The sequence below is a fragment of the Magnolia sinica genome, chromosome 8 (genome assembly GCF_029962835.1).
Source record: "Magnolia sinica isolate HGM2019 chromosome 8, MsV1, whole genome shotgun sequence".
Classification (NCBI taxonomy): domain Eukaryota; kingdom Viridiplantae; phylum Streptophyta; class Magnoliopsida; order Magnoliales; family Magnoliaceae; genus Magnolia; species Magnolia sinica.
The window spans coordinates 15,763,088-15,787,454 of record NC_080580.1 but is presented as its reverse complement, the minus strand read 5'-3'; the positions used below and the strand labels follow the sequence as shown (position 1 = coordinate 15,787,454).

General features: G+C 40.8%; 1 protein-coding gene across 1 annotated transcript; it reads left to right on the top strand.

Annotated features, from left to right (window-relative positions):
- The first annotated feature begins 663 nt into the window (after positions 1 to 663).
- Positions 664 to 17,878, top strand: LOC131252972 (ADP-ribosylation factor GTPase-activating protein AGD7-like). Its single transcript, XM_058253783.1, has 3 exons — positions 664 to 1,812; positions 15,750 to 15,839; positions 16,705 to 17,878. The coding sequence occupies exons 1-3, from the start codon at positions 1,006 to 1,008 to the stop codon at positions 17,173 to 17,175; spliced, it is 1,368 nt and encodes a 455-aa protein (XP_058109766.1). The 5' UTR covers positions 664 to 1,005; the 3' UTR covers positions 17,176 to 17,878.
- Positions 17,879 to 24,367: the final 6,489 nt, after the last annotated feature.

The window sequence follows — 24,367 nt, the reverse complement described above, 5'->3', positions numbered from 1 at the left end:
AAATTTGCATAGGCGGGCGTTCAGTCCCCACTTTTTTGCTTCGGGTGGTTTACTTGAACTTTAAACATATATCGTCTGAATAAACCATGCCCTAAAATGATACGAAAAAACGGATGGATGGCGTGGATAAAACAAATACATCTAAGGTGGGCCCCACATAGCTTGGGCCTCGTCGGGTAGGATTTCCCAGTGGAAGCGGATTGCGTCCAACCCCGGTCGGACCTTCAAAGCGTATGATCAGATCTGTATAAGGGTCCCACAGTGATGTATCTGTTTATCTATACCGTCCATCTTTTTGGCCCGAAAAATTAGGCAAATCCAATGCTCCAGTGGACTACATTTAACGCTTTGTACATTTAATGTGCATACCGTTCATCTTTTTGGCCTGAAAAATTAGGCAGATCCAACGCTCCAGTGGACTACATTTAAAGCTTTGTACATTTAATGTGCATTTAATGGAATCCAAGTTTACTATTTGGTGTGGTCCACTAGAGCGTTGGATCTGGTTCAATTTTGGGATCATACCTGAAAATAATCTTATAAAAATTATGGACAGTGTGGATAAACAGATACATCAAGTTGAGTCCCTAAACAGATCTGATCGGACGCTTAAAGGTCCGACCGGGGTCGGACGCAATCCTCTTCCATCCTGTGGTGGGTGCCACATACGATCCGCTTCCGTTTTTACAAGAGCGGTCTCGGCAATCCGCAAAATGAGAAGCGGAGGCTTGCATCAGAAAGCAAGAGGAGGAAGAAGGAAAAAAAAATAAAACAAATAAAAAAAAAATAAAAAAATAAAAAGACAAAAAAGCCCTTCCTTCTTTCGTACCACATTCTGTTCTTCTCATCTTCTCCCAATTCCATAAATCCAGATCTACAAATCCTCTCTCTTTCATTCTCTCGTAAAAAAGACAGAAAAGCCCTCCAACAAATCCCCAATTCCCGTTCAAAACCCCCTCCATCAAGCCTCCGATCGCTTCCAACCGTCCGATCTCTGCCCCACCGATGGCGGCCATCCGACGCTTGCGCAATCTCCAATCGCAGCCGGGCAACAGGACCTGCGTCGATTGCTCGCAGAAGAACCCGCAATGGGCTTCTGTCTCCTACGGCATCTTCATGTGTCTGGAATGTTCTGGAAAGCACCGAGGCCTCGGCGTTCATATCAGCTTCGTGCGGTCCGTCACGATGGATGCGTGGTCCGAATCCCAGCTCAAGAAGATGGAATCTGGCGGTAACGATGCCCTCAACGCCTTCTTCTCTCAATACGGAATTCCCAAAAATACCGACATTGTCACCAAGTACAACACCAATGCCGCCGCGGTATACCGCAACAAGATCCAGGCCCTTGCCGAGGGCCGGTCCTGGCAGGATCCGCCCGTTGTAAAGGAGACGTTGGCCGCGAGGAATGGCTCGCAGAAGCCGCCGATGAGTAAGGGTAGTGGCAGGGGTGGTAGTTGTGGAAATGATGGAGGGTGGGATAATTGGGATGACGAGGATGGGTTCCGGCATCCGGATCTGCGGCGGAATCAATCGGTGGGGGATTTCAGGGGAGGATTTGGTGGCGGCGGGACGCATGGGCCGGTGAGGTCGATGTCGGTGAATGATATGGTTATGAAGGCGCAGATGGAGGCGTCGGCTGCGAATAAGGAGAGCTACTTTGCGAGGAAGATGGCAGAAAATGATGCTAAACCAGAAGGGATCCCACCCTCGCAAGGGGGGAAGTATGTGGGGTTCGGTTCAAAGCCTCCGCCTGCTAGGCAAAATGGGGTGCAGGGGGGTGTGATTAAAGACACGGTATCGGTTTTTTCTCAGGTGAGGAATTTTCTTCTTTGAGGAAATGTGATGGCTAGACATGCCAATGAGGCATGTGATTGTGAGATCCAGGGCATTCATCAAGTGGGTCGCATCATGTATCTGATGTGGGTTAAAGGTCAGTCTTGTCTGGCCATTTGGTGGGCCACATGTGTTCAAAAGAAATGGAAAGTTGAGATGAATTGATCAATGTGGTACCATGTGACCGATCTGATGACCGGTTTGTCCTGGTTTTAAGGCCACAACATGCTTCTGGTGGGACCCGATCGATGTATGGCTGAATTTTTTGGGGAGGGTGGATTCATAAGTAGCAATATCAGGATCTCTCTCTCTCTCTCTCTCTCTCTCTCTCTCTCTCTCCTTCACATTTGGAGACAAATTCTGAATGTAATAATTGTAAGATTGTGATATGCATTTTGGTTACTACTCGGTGACAATCATCTTGAACACATTGAGCTCATAGAAAATGTTCTATTTCTATATGAAAATTATCCGTGTTATCACTGAAATTTGGGTGAACAGATTTGATCAGTTGCGGAAGCGAGCCCATTCAATGCACCTGCAAAGACAAGATGGAGAAGATAGCAGGGGTGCCGATCATGATTGTGGACCCTCCGATGCCTAAGTCATGCAGGTAAACTCGGGTTAAAAAAGGCTTGAGCTAGGGTTTTTGTCACTTACCTCCCTAAACTTGCAACAGAAGTACTTATAGAGTATATAGGGTAATGTCGAGATCGCGTATCTTAAGGGATCCATTGGATATGCTGGAATATCTCATCTCCCTCCAGCTCCATCGCCAAGCCCACCTTGGTCAGCGTGATCTTTGGATATGTCGAATATGATCTTTTGATTCTGGGCGGGATATTTTTCGAGATCCTCGTCCCGCCCTAGTGGTGGTAGGCCTGCTCAGCTCGGGAAATGACTTAATGCAGGGGCATTTTCACATTGGGCTCGAGTGGGGTTGCCTGTGGGATGTAGGGGCACACTCGGGGTGGGAGACCCATGCGATTTGGGGCCCGTGGGAGAGGTCTCGTGTTCGAGACCCTTCACCAGGGGCGATTAATGCGCATTTCACACCGGGCTCAAGTGGGGTAGCCCGTGGGATGCGGGGACACGCTTGGGGTGGGCGGCTCATGTGATTTGGTGCCCATGAAGGGGGTTCGGCTGAGGTCCTAACCCATACGATGTGGGGCCTGGGCTATGAGATAAAGGGATTAATTCGCCATACTTTAACAGTTCGAGCTTGTAGAGCAAGTGGTTAATTGTCCCGCATAATGACTCTTGCAAGTTGCAACTGAGCTCTGTCTTCAAGAATCATTGAGCTCTGCTCGGTTTGGGATTGATCTCTCCGAGTCTTATGTCTTATTAGTTTGGGAAGCTCACTTTGACTTTTCTCTCATAGTCGGTTACACTCTCCGCGCGATACACCAGTTCAGTTTTTTCCACAATAGTTGCCCTCCACTTTTAAGCTTGTCCTGAACGTGCTTAGAAAGTAAGAGCCCAGACTGGTTTAGAAGAGCCGGAATCAAAATTTGAATTTCAAGTAGTCCGGTCTTCTCTAAAATTTAAATTAAGCCCGGGTTTGTCATTTGCTGGCAAGGGCGGGAGTTGAAGAGGCAGCGCCCGACGCTAAATCCAAAAAAGGTATGATTAGACACCCACACCGAACGAACATAAAATACGAAGTACATCAGCTCGGCATGTGCTCTGACCTGGGAGGGCGAAGGAGGTAGGAACTCAAGCATGCAATCCTTCTAGCTCTTATGCGGGGGCCACCCATCCTCCGGCCGTAAGAAACCACTTGTCCTTCCAGCCTTTGTTGGAGGACGAGTTATTGGTGATAATGGCCTAGCCCTTGCCCAACTATGAAGAAAAATAATACTAGCCTCGAGAGCTAGGGTTGCTCTTAGCCTGGTACAAGAAGAAAAGCTCATCCATTGTGAGGTCGAAGTTACCGACCTGCTGCAAAAGAATGCAGTAGCAGAAGACAGCTCGCCGCACGTTGGGGTTCAGCTGTCCCGGGGCGACCTTATGCCAGTGGCGCATTTCTCTCGCCACCGGATGAAAAGTGAAGTGAAGAAGATCGGGTATAGGGTAACCTCCCCCGTGGGAGGTTGGCCAGGGAGCTCTCTAGCCCGAGGAAGCTGAAGCCTCGCCGAGTTGGGAATCGCATATTCTGACCGAATGGCCTGTAGGTCAATCGTCCTCAGCTTAAATATAAAAATGTTGGTCATATGGTTCACATCCCTAGACGATGAGGAGGCTGGCTCTACTTGTCGCGAGGAGGCCTCCCCTATTCGTGGCTCCACCTCTGATGGTGGTTCTGCCCTAAGAGAAGGGGTGGGCTCCTTAGACCTAGACCTCGAAGATGGTGCAGACTGGGAATTCGAGCTACTACCCACTGACTCCTCATGAAAAGCGCCGGTGATAGTGGCGGTTCCAGAATCCCCCTCGGAAGACATAAGAATGGAAGGAAAGAAGGGAAGAAATAAACTTTAAGCGTACCGAAAAGATCTCCGGCACAAGAACCTTGAGCAACTAGATGCTGGTGACGAGAAGAACTCTTATACTGAAGAGAAGACTAGGTGCAGGTCGGTAGAGCTCGTGCTTTGCAAAATTGATGAACGAGTGAATGAAGGGGGCTGACAGTATTTATAGAATCCCCTTGCCGACACATCTATTCCTCCGCGACGCTACGTGGGCATGAGGTAACGCTTTGGTTGCCGTGCTCTTCCACGTGGCAATGCAAGGTTGGCTTGAGCGAACGCATGACGGCTTAAGTGACAACTGTTAATCCCTGATTCGCTTAAAGTCTGAACGACATATGGCCATTAATGCACGCTCGCCTCGTATCTCGCAACTGCTAATCATATCTTTTTCGAATTTCACGTCGGGCGCTGCCTCTTCAGCTCCTGCCCTCGCCAACAATGACAAACCTGGGTTTGATTTAAAATTTCGAGAGGACCGGGCTACTTGAAATTCAAATTTCGGTTCCCACGCTTTCAGACCAGTTTGGGCTCTTACTTTCCAAGCACGTGAAGGACAAGCTTAGAAGTGGGGGGCAACTATTGTGGGAAAAACCGAACTGGTCTACCACGCGGAGAGTGTAACCGACAATGGGAGGAACGTTAGGGTGAGCTTCCCAAACTGACAAGGCGTAAGGCTTGGAGAGATTGGTCCCAAACTAAGTAGGGCTCCATGATTCTTGAAGACAGAGTTCGGTTGTAAGAGCCATTTCCCGAGCTGAGTAGGCTAACCACCACCAGGGCTTGGGAATATCGAGGATCTTGGAGAATATTCTGCCTTAGAATCAAAAGATCAGAACCGACATATCTGAAGATCACGCCGACTGAGGCGGGATCGGTGATGGAGCTGGAGGGAGATGAGATCTTCCGGTATATCCGATAGATCCTGCAAGATACGCGATCTTAACATTATCCTATGGACTCTATAAGTACTTCTGTTGCAAGTGAAGGCAAGAAAGTGACAAAAACCCTAGATCAAACTTTTTTTAACCCGAGTTTACCTACCTGACTTAGGCATCAGAGGGTCCACAGCCGTGATCGGCACCCCCGTTGTCTTCTCCATCTTGTCTTTGCAAGTGCATTGGGTGGATTCGCTTCCGCAATTGATCACATATGTTCACCTAGATTTCGGTGATAACAATATGCATTCGTCTTGCATTTGAAACTCAATTTTGGTGCGGTTGCTCTGTTGAGATGTAAAATTATGTAATGGGGCGCTAATGTGCTTTGCGTGTGGTGTGGAGTGTTGGATCCTTGGCTATTGAGATGCTTGGATTGCATGCAAATTCTCAGCTAGAGGAAACAAAAGAAATAATTCAATGCTATTTTTATGTGTATGTTGTCACAGGAGATAGGTCTAAATAAATTTTTCAAAAATGGTTATTATTAAAAAAATAAGAACTACATTAGTAGTGAGTTGGTTCAAGTTGAAGGCTCTAAACGGGCAAGGGGAAGGCCGGAAAGGATGTACCGATGTGGGTGGGATGTAGTAAGAAAAGATTTGATGACCTATATTTTGACTAATGATATGGTCCTTGATAGAGTGGAATGGTGCAACAAGATTTGTGTAGCTGGCCCAATTAGTTGGGTGGGATAAGTATTAGATGCTTTTTTTTTTACTTAAATTTATTATTATTATTATTATTTTTTAATGAATGGATGAAATTTTATTAAAAGAGAGAAACAAAACAAGAGGGGTGACCCCTGAAAAACAGATCACAACAGAAATTCCATAGGACAAGCAAGCACTAGCGGAAGTCTGCAATGTAGAGATGCCCAAGATTCACCCCTTCCTTCGCCAATGAATCTACCCTGGAGTTAGCTGATTGATTGACCTCAAAAGGACACTGTAATGGAATCATGAAGATCCTAGGCTTCCTTGAAAATATTTGCCAATTCCCAAGGTGCTCGGTGCTGAATGATCCAGCTGACAACATCACTAGGGTTCCCTTCAATCACGATAGGGCTAAAACCATGGTCGACTGCAAGCCTGACTCCCTGGAGAAGAGTAGCAGCTTTCACACCACTAGAATCCCAGACATCGGTTGGCCTGAGAGTTCAAGCGCTGTGTCGCCCTTTATGTTTAAAATGGAACCTCCAATCCCAATTGGGCCTGGGATTCTCAAAGAACTACCATCAAAGTTCAACTTGAACCAAGGTCAACTTGAGCCCGACCTGTTTACTCAAATGGGCATGTTTTCAGGTTCGTGCCCAACTCAACCTGACAAGCTCAACTTGAGCCTGTCTTTTTAGCAGGTCTGGTTGTTTGGCCATTGATTGACCCTACCCATTGCTAGTCCTTATTGTGCCCCCTCCTATTGGTTAAGCATTGTGGCATCTATTGTATTGGATCGGACTTGGGTTAGGGACTTGTTACCTAATGGCAACATTTGGGCCCAAGATGGCATTGCTCATGTGGCATTCGACCCATTCTTGACATGTTTCCATTTAATATGTCGATTGGAGTCTAAGGTAGTGTTGCCTGATGCAGGCCTACAGCCCACCTAGGCCCACAACCGATCTAGGTCCACTATATGGCCCAACAAGACGTAGGCCCATAACCCACCGTAGGCTAACATGTGCTGATTTTTTGGGCTGATTATTTACAGGTTTGGAGGCATAAAGTCAAGCATTATAGTTTACTATTTTTGGGAGATATGAGGGGCTGATTTAAGATGCAATGGTGTAATTGATATGATTGAAGATATAAGCTAAATTTAGAGATTTAATTGCTTTCCATGTTTGTTTTTCATTAGACTTTTGTTATATGAATAATTATTAGATTAGTTTGTAATAAATTATAATTGATTCTCTAGTTGTAGAGATTTCAATTAAGGATTAATCCCTTTAGGATCTATAAAAGGGGAGTGGTGGTGTAAGAGTTGGTAGTAAGAATATTTTCTAAATGTGGTTCTTCTTTAAGTTTTTCTAAGAGAAAAGTTGATATCAATAAAGTTCTCACCCGCTCTACTCCATTGTTTTTGTTAGTATTCTTTTTTTAATTCCTTGCAATTTGGTTATCGAGATCTCATTGACTCGATAACCAGGTTGTACCATTGCCTCAGGGTGGTGGCATGTTGGTACCGAACATCTACAAACTATATAGGTCAGATCCTTGAGGAAAGGACTGGCATGACATGTGCTGCTTTCAAACATTGTGGCTTGTTGTCCCCCCCTTTTTAAGGGTAACTCGAAAATTTTGTGAAAAAGAAGGAAGGCTGAGATATGTAAGGGATGATGAGAAGTCATCCCACTAATACAAAACAGAGTACACCCCCCAACTTCCTTGGAACAACTCAGCATTGCCCTGTTTCCGTGAGTCCAATATAAGGGGTATTGTCTCTGTTGGAGATAAGTTGATGTTTATCCTTTGATGACGCTTGACATAGGCCACACAAGAAATCTAACTTCTATTGAATGGACAACTTTTACAAGTCACTTTGATTACAGATATGGGTGCCTTTCTACACTAATGACCACAACCACAAGAGTTTTAGCCTTCTCACTACACCACCATCACCTAAGAGCGTTGCTAAGCTCACACTAGAAAGACACCTCACTCACACTCTCAAACTCATGTTTTTTTTTTTCCGTGCCACAAAACACTACCCTACAAACCCACAATTTATAAGGGATTTTACCACTGACTATTAAAAGGAGAGATGCAAAAGGAGAGGCAATGGCTCTCTCTCTCTCTCAAAAAAAAAAAAAAAAAAAAAAAAAAAAAGGAGAAGAAGAAAAAGAAAAAAAAGAAAAGAAAAGAAAAGAAAAAAAGAAGAAGGCATTTTACCACTGACTATAAAATCTCTAGAGACAAGCATCGGCTTTTCCCCACTGCCATTTTTTCCCTCTAGAGGAGTCCATCACCAGCTCTTTGTACTGACTCTTATTTTCTAGGATTCTCTTGAGAAACCCAAATGGGTTTGTGTATGCCAACACTCCCCCTCAAACCCAAGTGGTCTTTGATGGTTTTGTGAATACATCTGCAACCTTGTCTTTATTGCTCCAGTAGACGAGCTGAACTTGTTTTTTTTCACTTGGCCTCGAATGAAGTGGTACTTTGTGTCAAGTTGCTTGCTTCTGCCATGAGAGATTGGGTTCTTTGCGAGTTAGATAGCTGACATGTTGCAGATGTCAATCTTCGTCACTTCTTATCGGGAATGATGCAAGTCCTTCATCAAATTTCTTAGTCAGATTGCTTGTTTCTTAGTCAGATTGCTTGGCATGTACTGGATGCTGCGGCAACGTAGTTAGGCTTCACATGATGAGAGAGCAACTACTGATTGTTTCTTTGATGATCACAATGATATGAAACATGTATCCAGTTCTTTTTCTTTCTTCAAGGTCTCCTCCATAATCACTATCTGTATACCCAAGTAATCTAAAATCTTTTGAAGATTCATAAAACAAGCATGATTTATGCTTTCTTTGATGTACCTTAGGAATCTCTTTGCTGCTACGAAATGTTCTTGCTTTGGCATCTTCATGTAGCTGCTGATTAGGCCAATCTTATACATAATATTTGGTCTGGTGTAAGTTAGATATTGAAGACTTCTGACCAGGCTTATGAATAGCGTAAAATCCGCTGGCTCTCCTTTTGCATCTCGGCGAAGCGTTGTACGCATTTCAACAGGTGTTCCCATTGGCTTGCGGCCACTCATCTTTCCTTGTATACTTCTTTTGTGAAATAAAGATTCCCATTGGCTTACGCACTTCTTGTCTGCCTTAGATTATAGCGCATGTTCGTACGGGCACCCAGTGAAGCCATTCTTTGAAAGTAGGCATCAATCCTTTTGTTCCATGCTATGGGAGCTTGCTTTAGCCCGTAACTTTCCTCAATCTGTATACTCAAATCTTCTTGCCCTTTCTTCACATATCCAGGAGGTTGTTCAATGTAGGCCACCTCTTCTAAGCAACCATTGAGACGTGTTGATTTCATGTCCACTTGATAAATCTTCCATTTGTTTTGAGCGGCAAGTGCAATGTGTAGCCTAATTGTGCCGATCCTTGAAACTGATGTATGGATTTCTTCATAATCAATTCCTTGACGTTGCTTGTAACCCTTTGTAACTAATCTGGCTTTCTATTTTTCAACTCTTCCTTCTTGGTTTGTTTTAGTCTTATAGATCCACTTTACTCCGATGGCTCTGTGCCCCTTTGGGAGAGTAGTGAGCTCCCATGTGTCATTCTTCTTGGTGGCTTATATATCTTCATCCATGCTTTCTTCCATTTCTTATCTTAAGCTCCTCCTTCATAGCTGATCAGATTGCAGTTTGTTAAAAGACAGAATAGTGTCTTGTCATTTTCTTCTGGCAGCTGTATGGCTTTTGTTCATAGATCTCTTGAAAATTTCTTGTCTTTTTAGAAGCTCCCCCTAAGTTGCTGCCTGAGTGAGTAAATGTTGGTGGAGATGGAGCTGGAATGGTGGGACGAGTTTGACCCCCTTATTCTTCCTTCACCAGTTTCTTCTTCAAAGAGCTTTCCTTGATGCTCTTTCCTTCGTCACTCCATCTCCAATAGTCCTCTTCATTGAAATCCACATCTCTTTATATGATTGCTTTCTCACTATCAGGATGTATAGTGTACATGCCTTCATCCTCCCATCGTATATGATGAAGATGCACTTCTTTCCTTTATCTTCTAACTCAGTTCTCTTCTGGTCCGGAACATGGGCATATGCAATGCACCTGAACACATTGAGATGACTAATGCCAGGCCTCTTACGACTCCATGCTTTTATTGGTGTCGTGAATTTGACACTCATTGTCAGATATCTGTTGAGCAGATAGACAGCTGAAGCTACTGCCTCTGCCCAAAAACTCTTCAGGTTATGCTTTCCTTTCAACATGCTCCTCACCATGTCATGAATGGTCCGATTCTTCTTTTTTGGTTCGTTGTTCTGCTGAAGTGTAGGCAGTTGCCAGTTGATGTGTGAGTCTATTCTCCTTGTAGAATTCTTGGAATGCCCTTGAGGTGCACTTACCAACTCTGTCAGATATTTGGGCTTTAACGTGGTGGCCACTTTGTTTTCTAGTCATAACCTTGAACTGTTGGAATACATCCAGTGCTTCTGAGTTTTCTTTGAGGAAAGTAGACCTACATCTTTCTACTAAAATCGTCGATGAAGGTAAGGAAATAGCTATTACTTCCATGCAATGTGATGTTGAATGGCTTTACAATGTTGTTGTGTACAAAATGTAAAGGTTTTGAGGCTCTCCATGATTTCCCAACTTGGAAAGCTCTTTCTGTGCTACTCCTTGATGCAGGTAGACCTTTTACCATCTTCACCTTCCAATCTACTCTTAGACATATCTAACTTCACGATTACTTAATTTTCTTTATTTGAGAGACGGACTTTTTCAAGGAGCTTCCCAAGACTTGGGATGCTGCTTTACATTGCTAGAACTCATTCAATTCAATGAACAACCCTCTCTTGGTTTTCTGAAAGTGACTTCCCCTTGTACCAAGGTGTTCCGTATTTGTTATGATACGCCCGTAAATGCCGATACGTATAGGTAATGGTCATGACCGTAACGCGATATGGGGGTGAAAAGGGACAATAAATTTTTTAAGACCGTATCAGTCGTTACGGTGCCCGTAAAGGCCGTTACGGGGCATAACGACTGTTACTCCAGTAACGGTCGAAAAACGAATACTTTTTTTTTTTTCTATTTAAATTCAATTTTCTCCTCCTTTTCACTTTTCTCATTCCAGAACTCTCCTATATCATTTTACAACAGATTTCGACCACTCTTACTATAGCTTTTAAGATCAAAACTATAAATTGAATTGATTTGAGCGAATAAAATCTCCAAGGGCCTTTTTTTTTTTTTTCAAAAAATTGAAAAAGCAGTATTTATACCTTTTTCTGATTTCTAGTTCTAATGCGTGATTGTGATGTGTAAACATTAAAGACATAATCATATTAAACAATTCACTAGGTAGCCCGATACAACACTCTCAAAGAGTGGACCGTTACACTACCATAAACATGTTCAAAACAAAAAATGAATACATATTTAAAATATTTACATTATTCTTGATTTTCTAGATATTTTTTCAGAATTTTTCGGGCAAAAGAAAATTTTCAACCATTACGGGGGTCGTAACGGTCGTTACGCCCCCATATCGGCTGTTATGGCCGATACCCGTATCGGTAATGGTGGTGACTGTTATGGCCACCGTTACCGATACAAAATACCTTGCCTTGTATCGACTCATTCAATTCAATGAACAACTCTTTTATCCTGCACATATGATTATTGGTGCCGGTGTCAGTGAAACCAAGCGTTTTCTTGCTTGGTTTTGTCTACTTTGTTAGCTGGCAATAATGTGGCTTGATCCTTTTCATCCCCTTTTGCAGTGAAGTGGAATTCTTCAACTTCATTTGCAGGCTCAATTTGACATTCATAGCTTAGATGACCCTACCTTTTGCAAGCACTGGATTTGTGACTTGTCATTCCTTTTGGTGTAAGCATGGCTTCTGCAGCCCCCAGATCCTTGTCTTCGATCAATTAATAGTCCTCCACAATCAGCTGTCCACTTTGGTTGCACGGCCTCCTTGATAGCCATAAGCCCATGGCCATCACGATCACCATGCCCCCATCCATATGCACCTCATCCATGGTAAACATGTTCACGTTCTCTGCTAGTTTGGTCATCGTGCCTGATGGACAGCTTGCTTTATAGGGCTTGATCTAGCAAGTCGCTAGTTTTTGGTTCATCCTTTATTCATGGGCTTGGAGCAAACCCATGAGCTCATCGATGGAGATAGTGGATAGATCCTTGGATTCTTCCATTGCCACCACTATGTGCTTGAACCTCGGTGTCAAGATCATAAGATCTTTTCCATCACCCTCACATTATCCATAGGTTCACCATTTCTCTTCTACTTGAGGATAACCAGAACTTGACAAAAGAAATCGGCAATCATCTCCGTCTTATTCATGTGGTTCGACTCGAATTCAGCTCGAAGTACTTCTAAGCGTGCCTTATTTGCCTCATCCACTCTGAATGAATTCTGCAAAATTTTCCATGCTTTGATAACTTGCCATCTGAGATCTTTTAAAAAATTGCCTCACCTACCCCTTGGTAGATCATACACTGGGCCTTCGTGTCTTTCTTCTATCTCTTTTAGTGTGGTCCGCTGAGTGATGGTTAGAGATACTTCAGCATCGGGTGTAGTTGGTTCAGCGTAGCCCTCCTCAACAATGTCCCGTATATCTTGTGATCCAAGTAACCTTCATCTGAATGCTTCAATTATCATAGTTGGACTTGGTTAATTGTGGAATCTATGGTCGAATCATGTTTGCCATTTTGGATTGTTGGATTGAGGTGAACCAAGGCTTTGACATTGGTTTATTGGAGATAACTTGATGTTTCTCCTTTGATGGACGCTTGAGATGGGCCATACAAGAAATTTAACTTCCATTGAATTGATAACTTTTACAAGTCACTTTGATTACAACACACAAATGGGCCACACATTTTATGCTAATGGCCACGACCACATGACTTTTAGCCTTCTCACACCACACTTTAAACTATCCACACCCCTTAAGGGCTTTGCTAAGCTCACACCACAATGCAAGGTGTTCAGTATCCGTAACTATATAGCTATAAAGGCCGCGATACATGTAGGTAACGATTGTAACCGTTAAGTGTCACAGGGTGAAACGGAGTAGTTGGTTTTTTTGGGATTGTATCGGTCGTTACGGGGGCCGTAACGGCCGTTACATGGCATAACGACTGTTACCCCCTTAACTGTTGAAAAACAAATTTTTTTTTCCCCTTAAATTCATTTTTTCCCACTTTTTTCATTCGAAGAACTCTCCTATATCATTCTACAATATATTTCGACTACTCTTACTATAGTTTTTAGGTTTAAAACCGTAGATTGAAGCAATTTAAGCGAATAGCAGCTCTGAGGGCATTTTTTTCAAAAAATTTGAAGAAAGTGGTATTTATGCCATCCCCTCCCCCCCCCTATATGCGATTGCATATTGGCCAACGATTGACACATTATTTTATTTTTTGTATAAAAAAAAAACTTTTTGTCTCTATTCTTCTCTTACATTTCTTAATTCCAAGTGGTCTTAATCTCTCTCTCTCTCTCTCTCTCTCTCTCTCTCTCCCCCCCAACCCTACATTCTCTCTCTTGGAAGTTGAAAGATCAAGATTCAAGCACGTGTTATTTAATTCATTGTTTAATTGATTTTATTTCTCTCAAATATATTTTAATATGTAAAATTAGTTATTTTTTAACTTAGGAAAGTTACCCTTAAATTTTTATTTTTTTTATAACAAATTATTTTGAAAATTTCCATATTTTTCGATTTTTTTAAAATTTTCAAAAAATAAATAAAAATAAAATGAAAAATATGCGGTCGCATATGCGCATAGGCATATGCGATCGCACATGATTGCATATGCGATTCGACAACATTGCTAATGCTTCATTGTGATGTGTAAACATCAAAGACATAAACATAAACATGTTCATAAATTCACTAGACAACCCGATACAACACTCTCACCGAAGAGTGGACCGTTACGCTACCATAAACGTGTTCAAAATAAAAATCGAATGCATATTTGGAATATTTATATTATTCTGGAATTTCTAGATATTTTTCAGATTTTTTTGGTAATTTTTTTTCTTAACTATTAGGGGGCTCATAACAGCCGTTACGCCCCCGTATCAACCATTACGGCCAATATCCATATCAGTAATGATGGTGACTGTTACGGCCACCATTACCGATACGGAATACCTTTCCACAATGACACCTTAAACTCTCCTACTCATGTTTTTGGTCTTGCCACAACACTACCTTACATCCTTTGTTTATAATGGATTTTACCACCAATTCCAAAAACTCTAGTGACATGCACCAACTTTTCTCCGCTGCCTATTGTTTCTCTAGGGAACTGACCACCAGCTCTATCATTCAAAAAAAAAAATGACCACCAGTTCTTTGCACGGACTCCTATTTTCTAGGAGTTTCTTGAGAAACACAAATGGGTTCATGTATTCCAAAAGTCTCATGCCCAAGACACCAGTTCCATGCTTTGATACTACCTATCTTGTAGCCTAAAATGATGAATTGACCTCTGCCCCTTGGAGTGAAAGGAGATTTACCATGAAGAATTGAGGTCCTTGGGCTAGGGGAGTAAGGGCCAGGCTGGAGTCTGCATGAACCTAGCCTGTGAGATGAGACCTGAACCTGTGATTTCTCTCTATTCTAAACACTGAAAGATGCTATTTCATAGATACTTGAGTTCATCTCTAGTATGGTCACCTTCATTGTCAGCTCATTCATCTCTTCAGTGAGCCCTCCACCAATACATGATCTCACCATTTCCCGGTGCTAGTCACCTGGGGTGATGCACTCTGATCCATCAAAGCTGGTATTATTGGCTCGCCTATTGAGTTACCTATTGCACGGGCTGAAGATCATGAGGTTCCAATGTTGTTTGAGTGGGTTATGGCTAAATTGCATACGAAGTGTCAGTTGATGATGGGATTCGAGGGTGTTCTAATCATTAGCATTATTTGATTAAGAATGAATGTTCACGATGAAATAAATAAGAATGAATGGTGAAGATTAAATAAATCAAGAGCTAGGGTTGAAAAGTGGGGTTCTCAAGGTTTTTATAATACTGTTTTTAAGAATTATGCAGGCATTCTTTTTGGATTTTGCCAAAATTTGAGTTCTCTTCTTTGTGCATAGATCCAGTTTGGTTTGTGAGTCAAATAATTTATCCTTATATTAATTTTGTGCTCTCATAGCTTTATTCAAGTTCTCCTGATTGTGTTTGTGCAAAATCATGGACTCGAATTTATTTCATGAGGACTAGGGAGAGAGGGAGGGAAACCTCATTATGCAGCTAGAGCTTAAAGAGGAGGCATATACTGGGCTAAAGTGTTGCAATGTATGTCTCTTTTCAAGTGAGAGTGCAAAGATTAATTGCATGATGACAGGGTGGATCGGATGCACAGTTGACATGGGCCCCACAGCCAAAGTGTTGCAATGTATGTCTCTTTTCAAGTGAGAGTGGGAAGATTAATTGCATGATGATACGGTGGATTGGATGCACAGTTAACGTGGGCCCCACAGCTGCTTTTTTCTTAATTCCTCCATACAGATACTGCCGTTTTGTCATTTTCACAGAAATTGCTGTTTTTTATTTTTTATTTTTTAAATTTTAATTTACAATTCAATTTAATGTAATTCTGTGTAGAATCCTGCCTTAACACTGGGTGGGTTAGTCTTTGAGAGAACCACAGCTTTTGCAAGGATGATGCTGTACCTATTTCAATGAGGCTGATGATGGTCGATTTCCTTTGCGTGTGGTTGTGGCTTTTCTTTTGCAAATTCAATTAATTTTGTTATCATTTGTTTTCCATAGGGATTTGGTCAGCTGTCCCTTGTTGCGGCTTCTGCTGCACAATCTGCAGCCAATGTAGTCCAAGCAGGCACAAAGGAGCTGACTTCCAAGGTACTGCCTTTTCATTTCCTTTTATCTTACATGCATGTACGTAGGCACAATCACATGAATTGCAAAACACAACTCATTAAATTGGATATGGCATAAAGAAACTAGAGTGAAGATGATGTATGTGTTAATGTGTTGCTTTCTTACGTTCAGAAATTTCTGAGATATTCTTAATACTAACCATCTTAAAATTATGTTTCCTAATGCATAAAATACAATGTGGATCATTTACTTTCTGCTATTATATTTGGTGTGCACGTGCACATGTTGGTGTGTGTTTCTGATGATAGGATAATATCTATGTAATTGAAAGGGATTTTGCTTTGTTTCTGGTACACATGTAGTGTATTACACATCATGCAGATCTCCCCCCTTGATTCTGGTGAATATGCTCCCTTGATTCTGGTAACCTTGAAAGCTGTGGCCTTTTGCATGCTAGGCAACCTTACAGAGTCCACATTTATCTTGGTTCTGTGACTAGCTAGTTCATCAACCAAGCATTCATCTCTACCTGCATATAAGATTGAAGGTCTGTTTGCATGTGGGGCAGCTGGAAACTAATTGGGTAGGATTACCACATCCATTTCGTTTTGAGCAGGAGATGAAAGGAAAAGGATTGGAAACAGGCTACTTCATAATCTGTTTCCACTTTCTCTAGGGAATTTTGGGGTAAACCAAGTGCCTGCCTTTTCCAGATTTATATCCATTCAGATAAAAAAACATATAACCCAATAAGTGGGATTCACATCCCGCCCAAAGATTCCAACCAGCTCAGTTTTGAATCATTTCTCATGCAAACGTTTTATAATGATTGTAGTGATTGGTCAGACATCCATCTAAAACCATACATTTGGTCTCCTTTTTTCAGGTCGTAGATGGTAACTACGATTATAGGGTCAATGAAACAGTGAATGTCGTCACCACAAAGACTACAGAAATGGGGCAGAGGACATGGGGGATCGTGAAGGATGTCATGGCGATGGCTTCTCTGAAGGTTGAAGAATATACCATGGACAACTGGGAGAGCAACGACAGTGAGAGGAACGGCGGAGGATACAATCAGCATTCCGGAGCGGAGAATAGAGGGTGGAATTCTTCTGGTGGGCATCCTTCGAGCAAGCAGTGTGATCAGTCAGTCAGTTCTAGTTCTTGGGATGACTGGGACACAAAAGATGGGAAGCAAGGGAAGGGGGGTGACACGCAAAACGGGGGCAGCTGGGCAGGTTGGGATGAAGTCGATGATGATGGATATGAGAGTTTCCACCACAGTTCATCAAAGATGGGCTCCGATCAGCATGAGAAATCAGGTAGCTCTTGGACAGCGGGCGGCTTCTACTAAAGTTGGTTACTGTTTTTTGTTCTTGAGGAGTTAATATGATACTCATGCCATCCGTGGGTTTTCAATTTGTACCTGCTGGCCCTGCGGATCAGTGTGATCAATGCCTTTGGTCCAGTGGCCCACTATCGATGGACCATTGCCCGTAATTGTTCTTCATATGACTGCAGTCCTAACCCCTAGATTTGTGGCCTTTAAATGGGTGATAATAGACAATCAATGGGAGAACGGTGAAAATTGGATGGTTATAATCTCCCAATTTACGAGCTTTGGTCCATGTTTCGTCAGCAACAGGGCCCATCACATCAACTGTTTGGGTTGCTGAACCATGGGTCCCCACTCATACAAACTGAAAACGGGAGGATATAATCATATCTTGGCATCGGTGATCATATATAATTCCTCTCCATTCTTTTACCAAACGGGGAGAGGGTAGCATGTTTAAGGGGGTTAATAGAGATGTTTACAAGGGTTGAATTGCCTAATAAATAAAAACTCTGCAGTTCATGAAAATCAAAACAATTTTTATTTTTTATTTTTTATTTTTTTATTTTTTTACTTTTGTATTATGTGTGGATTTGTAATTGCAAGAGTTATTATTTTTTCATTCAGTTTTTGGTAATTCCATTTTTGTAACGGTTTCAAATTGGTTTGTACTTTTTGTAACATTGAATCTGTGATTGAAAGAGTTCTTATTTTTTATTCATCCGTTGGTAATTTGATTTCTATAGCAGTTTCATGTCTTTTTGTTTTTTGTTTTTTTGTTTTTTTGTTTTTTTGTTTTTGTTTTAGTTATTATTATTATAAAATTCAGGGCTGGTTTGGATGCATATTGAAATGATTTGCAATTACTAGTCGAATAAATAGATACAACCGAATTGGGAATTGGGGAGCGGATTAGGTGCAGCTGACCCCGGCCTCACCCAAGATGGTGCGGCCCTTACCATGTGGCCCACCTTGATATATGTATTCTACATCCGCACTGTCTGTTTTGCCAGATCAGTTTAGGGCATGAGCCCAAAAGTGAAGCATATCCAAATCTCAGGTGGCTCATATTGTAGGAAATAGTGGTGATTGAACACCCCACCATTAAAAACTTCCTAGGGTCCAATGTAATGTTTATTTGGCATTCTACCTGTTGATGACACAATCGGATGAAGGGAAAAAAACTAATAATAGCTTGATCCAAAACTCTTGTGGCCCGCAAGAAGTTTTTAATGGTTAATCACTACTGTTTCCTGTGATACAGTCTACTTAAGATTTGTATCTGCTTCATTTTTGAGCCCATCTCCTAAAATAATGGGGCAAAGTCGACGGATGGCGTGGATTTACAATACATACATCAAGGTTGGCCCCATGGTAAGGCCGCACCGCCTTGGGTGAGGGTGAGGCTGCACCTAATCCCCTCCCACCAAATCGTAGTTTGAGGTGTCAAGTCTATCCGTTGGAATACAAGTTATGGTCCACCTTGCAGATAACCTCCTATTGATGTTTTCTGCGCCATTATCATGTAATGAATCACACTCTTGAGATACTGATACATGATTTGTCATCACTTGGGATGTAGTGTAATGTATCATTGTTGTTGGGAAACATAAGGAAATATTGAGAAATTGGTTGAATTTTTCATTGAAATTTTATAGATTGTTAAAATAGAAATCAATGCACATTTAGAAATCAAAAGATCATGAAAAACAAGTGCACATGATTAGTGTACTTTGTTTGAGGTATTAATCTATGTGATGTCTGATTTAACTGATGTAAGTATATTCAAAGTCTATTAATATAATTTATGAATGTAAGAAACATGTTTGAAAACTCAATTAAAAAAAAAGAGTACAAAATTAGAAATATATATGTAAATAATATGTGATTGTAGCTTAGATACAGAGAGCTGCTCGATGGCTCAAAATCATCATCTCCATCTCAATAGAGCTTGGATATAGTACTGCTGCTCCACAAATTGACAATATTGTGTGAAGGTACAAATCGACAATACCATACTTAGGTTATAGAAGAATGATATCAGCGAAGATACTCTTTAAAATAACATTGTCCTTTTATATTTTAAAAAAAAAGGATTTTTTTTTTTTTTTTTTTTTGTCAATTTCCAATGAATTGGCATATCTTCTTCTAAATTTCAAAATCAGATAATATGTGATAATGATTTTATCAAATACTCCTGAATACTCTAAAATGGGGGCCAATTGAGAGATGATCGAAGTGGAGTTTCAAAATAAAAATAAAAATATACATTTTAAATAAAATTTTAAATTTTTTTTTCATAAAGCTCCAAATTACCAAGAATCACTAGATTATGTACATACATGTTTAATTTTGTGTTTGAACATAAATATTGCAATGGTTTTTGAGAAATTGAAAATTTTTGACTTTTTTTTCTTTCAATTTCATGCAACTCGGCTCATCTTTTCCAAATCTCACAATCGAAACTCCAAATCTATGATTTTCATGCAAAACATGAAGAATAATAGATTTGTAATCATTGACACTGATTTAATATGATTTACGATAAAAAAAAAAAAACTAAATTGAAAATTGAATATGCTCATTAGATCGAACATGTGGGATATATGGACACTACCTATACATGTCACATCACACATGTGAAATACAAATTGTACTGTGAGATATATTGGCTGATATTGTTGATACTAAAAACATTGCCTCCAACCATTCATGTGTGTGTGACATTCAACCCGTCCAATAGATTTGGCCCATCATGAAAATCACCTTTATGCAAAAAATCAGCCATTTTCACTCATAGAGTGGACCACAATCATACTCATAGAGTGGACCACAATCATACTTTATATTTAGCAACGGATGTGTCGACCACCGGGCCGATTTTTGCACCAGGTGATCCTAGTGGTATGGCAACCTATTAGAAGGGTTGGATTGCGCATGAACTTATTATGCCCAAGTTATCAGATGGGTGGACCGTAACTTATGGTCCAACAGGTTGGACTTGAGACCACCTCGTGTGATTGCCTATGCATCCATATGTAAGGGTCTAGTTCTTAAATTGTAAATCTCTTTATAAGAAGGAATTGCAAGGGATGTAAGTGCAATTGGGGCTCCACTTCCTCACTAAACTGCCTGAAACATCATATGATAATTGCAATTTCCTGTTGCTTGAAATTATCAAATCTCCGGGGATTCAATGCAATTGGGGTGTACATTCAAACACAGCCTTCAAGAAAGGCCATGAGGTTGTGGACGGCTCCAGGCATCCCATCATCCATGTGGTGTATATGATGGTGCATCACTTCGATGGGCCATTGCCCGAAAAAGGTTTATTATCGCACAATCTCAACCGTTTGATGGATGGTTAAAAATAAAGTGGCACAATGTTTCACGTTTGGTGGGTGATGATTTGTTGATCAGATTGTTGGGGCCATAGGTGTGGCTCATTCATTTCTATATTCATCCGTTGCAAAAGAATAATTAAATTAATGAATTAGTAATTATGACACCCATGCATATTTTCTGTAAAAATTCAAAAATAGTGGAACAAGAAGTGAGTGCACCAGACATCGCTACTTTTTGGCTTCCTCTTACCGAATGAGTATCTATGAGTGGTTGTCGTCCTATTGGGGGGTCTTGAATACGTAACTTCTACCCCGCCTTCCACCTATTCAGCCTCAACCAATTCGGTTATTTCTATTTCAATCTTTCTAAATTGTTGAAGACAATCGAAGGACAAGGTCTTTCTAAAATAAGAGATTTAGTCTTGGAGGTTAATATCCAAGTTAATATTAATCACGACATGACAAATAAATAATATTGAATCAGATTGAGAAAGATTTCATAAGACTTTTAGCGGGTTGTATACAATCTTCGGGTTGCTACATAGGAAGTCAACGTATTTCATCACGAACACCCGGCATACACACACACGCACACACGCTTGAATGGCTGTTGTGAATTTATATACGCTTGAAGGGCTGGTGTAATGGGTTGTTTAAAAGGGCTTGAGGTTGTTGACAAAGCTGGTAATGACTGTTATTGGATAATAAGTTGATAGGTAGGGTGGGGAGAGGTTGGAGATGTGGAGGAAAAGCTTGGAGTTGACCGAGGCTATGAAGAGTATTGAAGGGATGCAAGGTGAGATTCAAATAACTTTTTTGTCTTTTTGTGGAGGGACAATGAGGAAACTAACACTTTGTCAGTCAGAGATTATTTGAGTAATGTGTCGGACTTCCTGTTTTAGAGAGAATTTTTGCCTGAATAATTAGGGCCAACTAAGCCCCACAGGGCCACACGGTCTTGGGTGAGTTCGGGGCCTTACATAATTGGCTCCCCTGTTGTATATCCACACCGTCCATTCCATTTGCTTTTCCAGCTCATCTTAAGACATGAGCCCAAAACTGAAGCAGATCCAAATCTCAGGTGAACCACAGCATAGGGAATTAGTGATTGACCGTTAAAAACTTGTTGTGGGCCACAAAAGTTTTGAATCAAGTTGATATTTATATTTTGCCTTTATTCATATTTGTTTGACCAAATCAACAAGTTGGATGACAAATAAATATTAGGTTGGGCACTGAAAAGTTTTAGTGATAAGTATAAATAGCTTATGTAAAGTAAGATATCAACGATACCCTAAGTCACAGTCCACAAATTAGAGTGGTTGAACAAAACTAACATCTGATTTATAAACAGTTGGTTTGAATTAGGACTCTTGATATTTTTCATTTTAACCACTATCATCATCTAAGCCTTATCCTAACCATTAGGGTGAGGTAAATAAAAAGCTTTTATGCCAATCCCCACCATAACGTCAGTTAAATTAAATCATAGGTCTTCAAATCTTTTCTTTTTCTTTTTTAATTACTTTTGTCTCCATCCTTTTGGACCTTCCCATTATCCCTTTAAAGCTGTAAACTTATTAAAACGCATTCCTAAACAGAAGCAGATTGTGTCTTGTCCCTGCCTGCATGATAATCCTTCTATGCAGGACTCTATGGGCCCACCGTGATGTATGGATTTTATCCTGCTGTCCATTCATTTTTTCAAATTATTTTAGGGTATTAACTAAAAAATGAGGCAAATGTAAAGCTCAAGTAAACTACTGGGTTTTATCCATGCCGTCCATCCAATTTTCCAAATTATTTTAACGTATAAACCTAAAAAACAAGGCAGATGCAAGGCTCAAGTGAACCACACGGTGGGGATTGAATGCTCACCATCAAAAACTTCTTAGGAGCCATTGAAGTTTTAGACCAAGCTGGTATATATATTTTTTTCCCTTCATCAGAGTTTACATGACATTATCAATAGGGTGGACGTTAAATAAACACCAAGGCTGCCCTCACGAGGGTTTCAATGGTAAGTGCAATTATCACCTATGCTTCTTGTGATGTGCTCACCTGAGCCTTGCATCTGCCTCATTTTTGGGTTTATACTCTAAAATAATCTGGAAAATGGATGGATGGCATAAATAAAACACATACTTCATGATGGACCCCACAGAGTCCTTCTTGGATGGATTATCATCATGGTGGGTCATGATGCAATCTACTTCCTTCGGAATGGTGCAATTTTTTTTTTTTTTTTGCACACATCAACAAACCATTTAAGCCTTTTTGTTTCCCCTCATTTTATTGCCTGTTGTGCTACTCCTAAATCCCTTTGATACACTCATTTCTAATTTTAGCTCTCTTTCTCTTCCCACTATCATCCATCTTGACATCATCGTTCAACTACACTTATCCTATAAACAAGTTATTCTTTAACTACCCAACATTCTATCTTACAAAGAAAATTTCCTTCCAAATTTGTATGGTATACAACCATAAGATAAAACTCAAGAGGCACTTCTCCATTTCTTCCTCCCGACTTATATTCCATTACTTGTTGGGGAACCACGGAAGCACATAGAGAGAATCAAACAAAGTACTATCAATCACATAACCAAGTCCAAACACAAACAATCCAAATTTTATGTGGAAAAACTCTTTCGGAAAAAAACCATGGCACAAAGTGACGAGTAATGCACTATGAAAACGGAAATTACAAGTGGTAGAAGTTACTGATCCGAACAAGCCTCAAATCTACTCCAAAAGCCCAAGCTATGCCATTAAAACCATTAGGAATGAATTTAGAAAACCTAGAACACCTCTCCTTCTTCCCAAATCCCAATTACAGATGATATATATAGCCCCATATAATATCACAATCTGCGTGCGCACTCGATGTCACCTTTGATGACATTGATGATCTGTCGATGGCATCAAACACCTTCGATGATATCAAGTAAAACACCAAAATGTTCTAACAACAAAACGGAAATTTTCTGACTTTTTCCGATGGTATCGAGTATCCGTTGATGGCATCGACATATGCTCAATGGTATTGATAGTCTGTTGATGACATCGAGTAGTCTGTCGATGGCATCAACAGACTCTATTGTTTATATAAGACATCAACAAAAATCTCTACAATGTCTTCAATCTTCATTTTTTATAGCTTCTTATCCTTATCTCTAATTTCACCTTGCATCATAGCTCCACCATCGCTCTCGTGTGCACTCCGTCTTCCATCTACTCATTCGTCAAGCCCAGAAAAGTTGCACATAACTTGAACTTTTATGTAGAAACCACCTTCGTAAGCATGTCAGCCGGATTCACGCTTGTGTGGATTTTCTATAGAGTCATGCCTCATTCCTCAAGTATTTGTCAGATAAAATGGTGACGCACAACAATATGTTTAGTACGTGAGTGATAAGCAAAATTTTTAGCCAAATTGATCATGCTTTCAATGTCATAATGAACCGACACGATATCCTGCTGAAGCTCCAATTGATTTATCATCCCTATCAACCAAACACCTTCCTTAAACGCTTTTGTCACCATCATATACTCAGCTTCAGTTGTGGAAAGTGCCATTACAAAGAGAAGCTTTGACATCTAACTGATCGCTTTATTCGCTAGCACAAACGAGTAACCGAAAGTTTACCTTCTATTGCCCACACTACTTGCATAATTAGAATTCACATAGCCTACTAGCTTGTCTCATAATTTCTCAAATGTTAAGACATAGTTCTACGTATCTCGAATGTATTGAAGTAGCCATGCCTCCTAGTGTTTCTTGCTAGGGTTAGATATATATTTGCTAACAACACCCACCGCATGTTAAAAATCCGATCCTGTACATACTATGATATACATCAAGC

Bases quoted from the DNA above. Each gene is read 5' to 3' on its own strand.
- LOC131252972 (XM_058253783.1), top strand. From the start codon at position 1,006: ATGGCGGCCATCCGACGCTTGCGCAATCTCCAATCGCAGCCGGGCAAC. The intron at 1,813-15,749 runs GTGAGGAATTTT...TGTTTTCCATAG, and splicing joins CGGTATCGGTTTTTTCTCAG to GGATTTGGTCAGCTGTCCCT. The intron at 15,840-16,704 runs GTACTGCCTTTT...TCCTTTTTTCAG, and splicing joins CAAAGGAGCTGACTTCCAAG to GTCGTAGATGGTAACTACGA.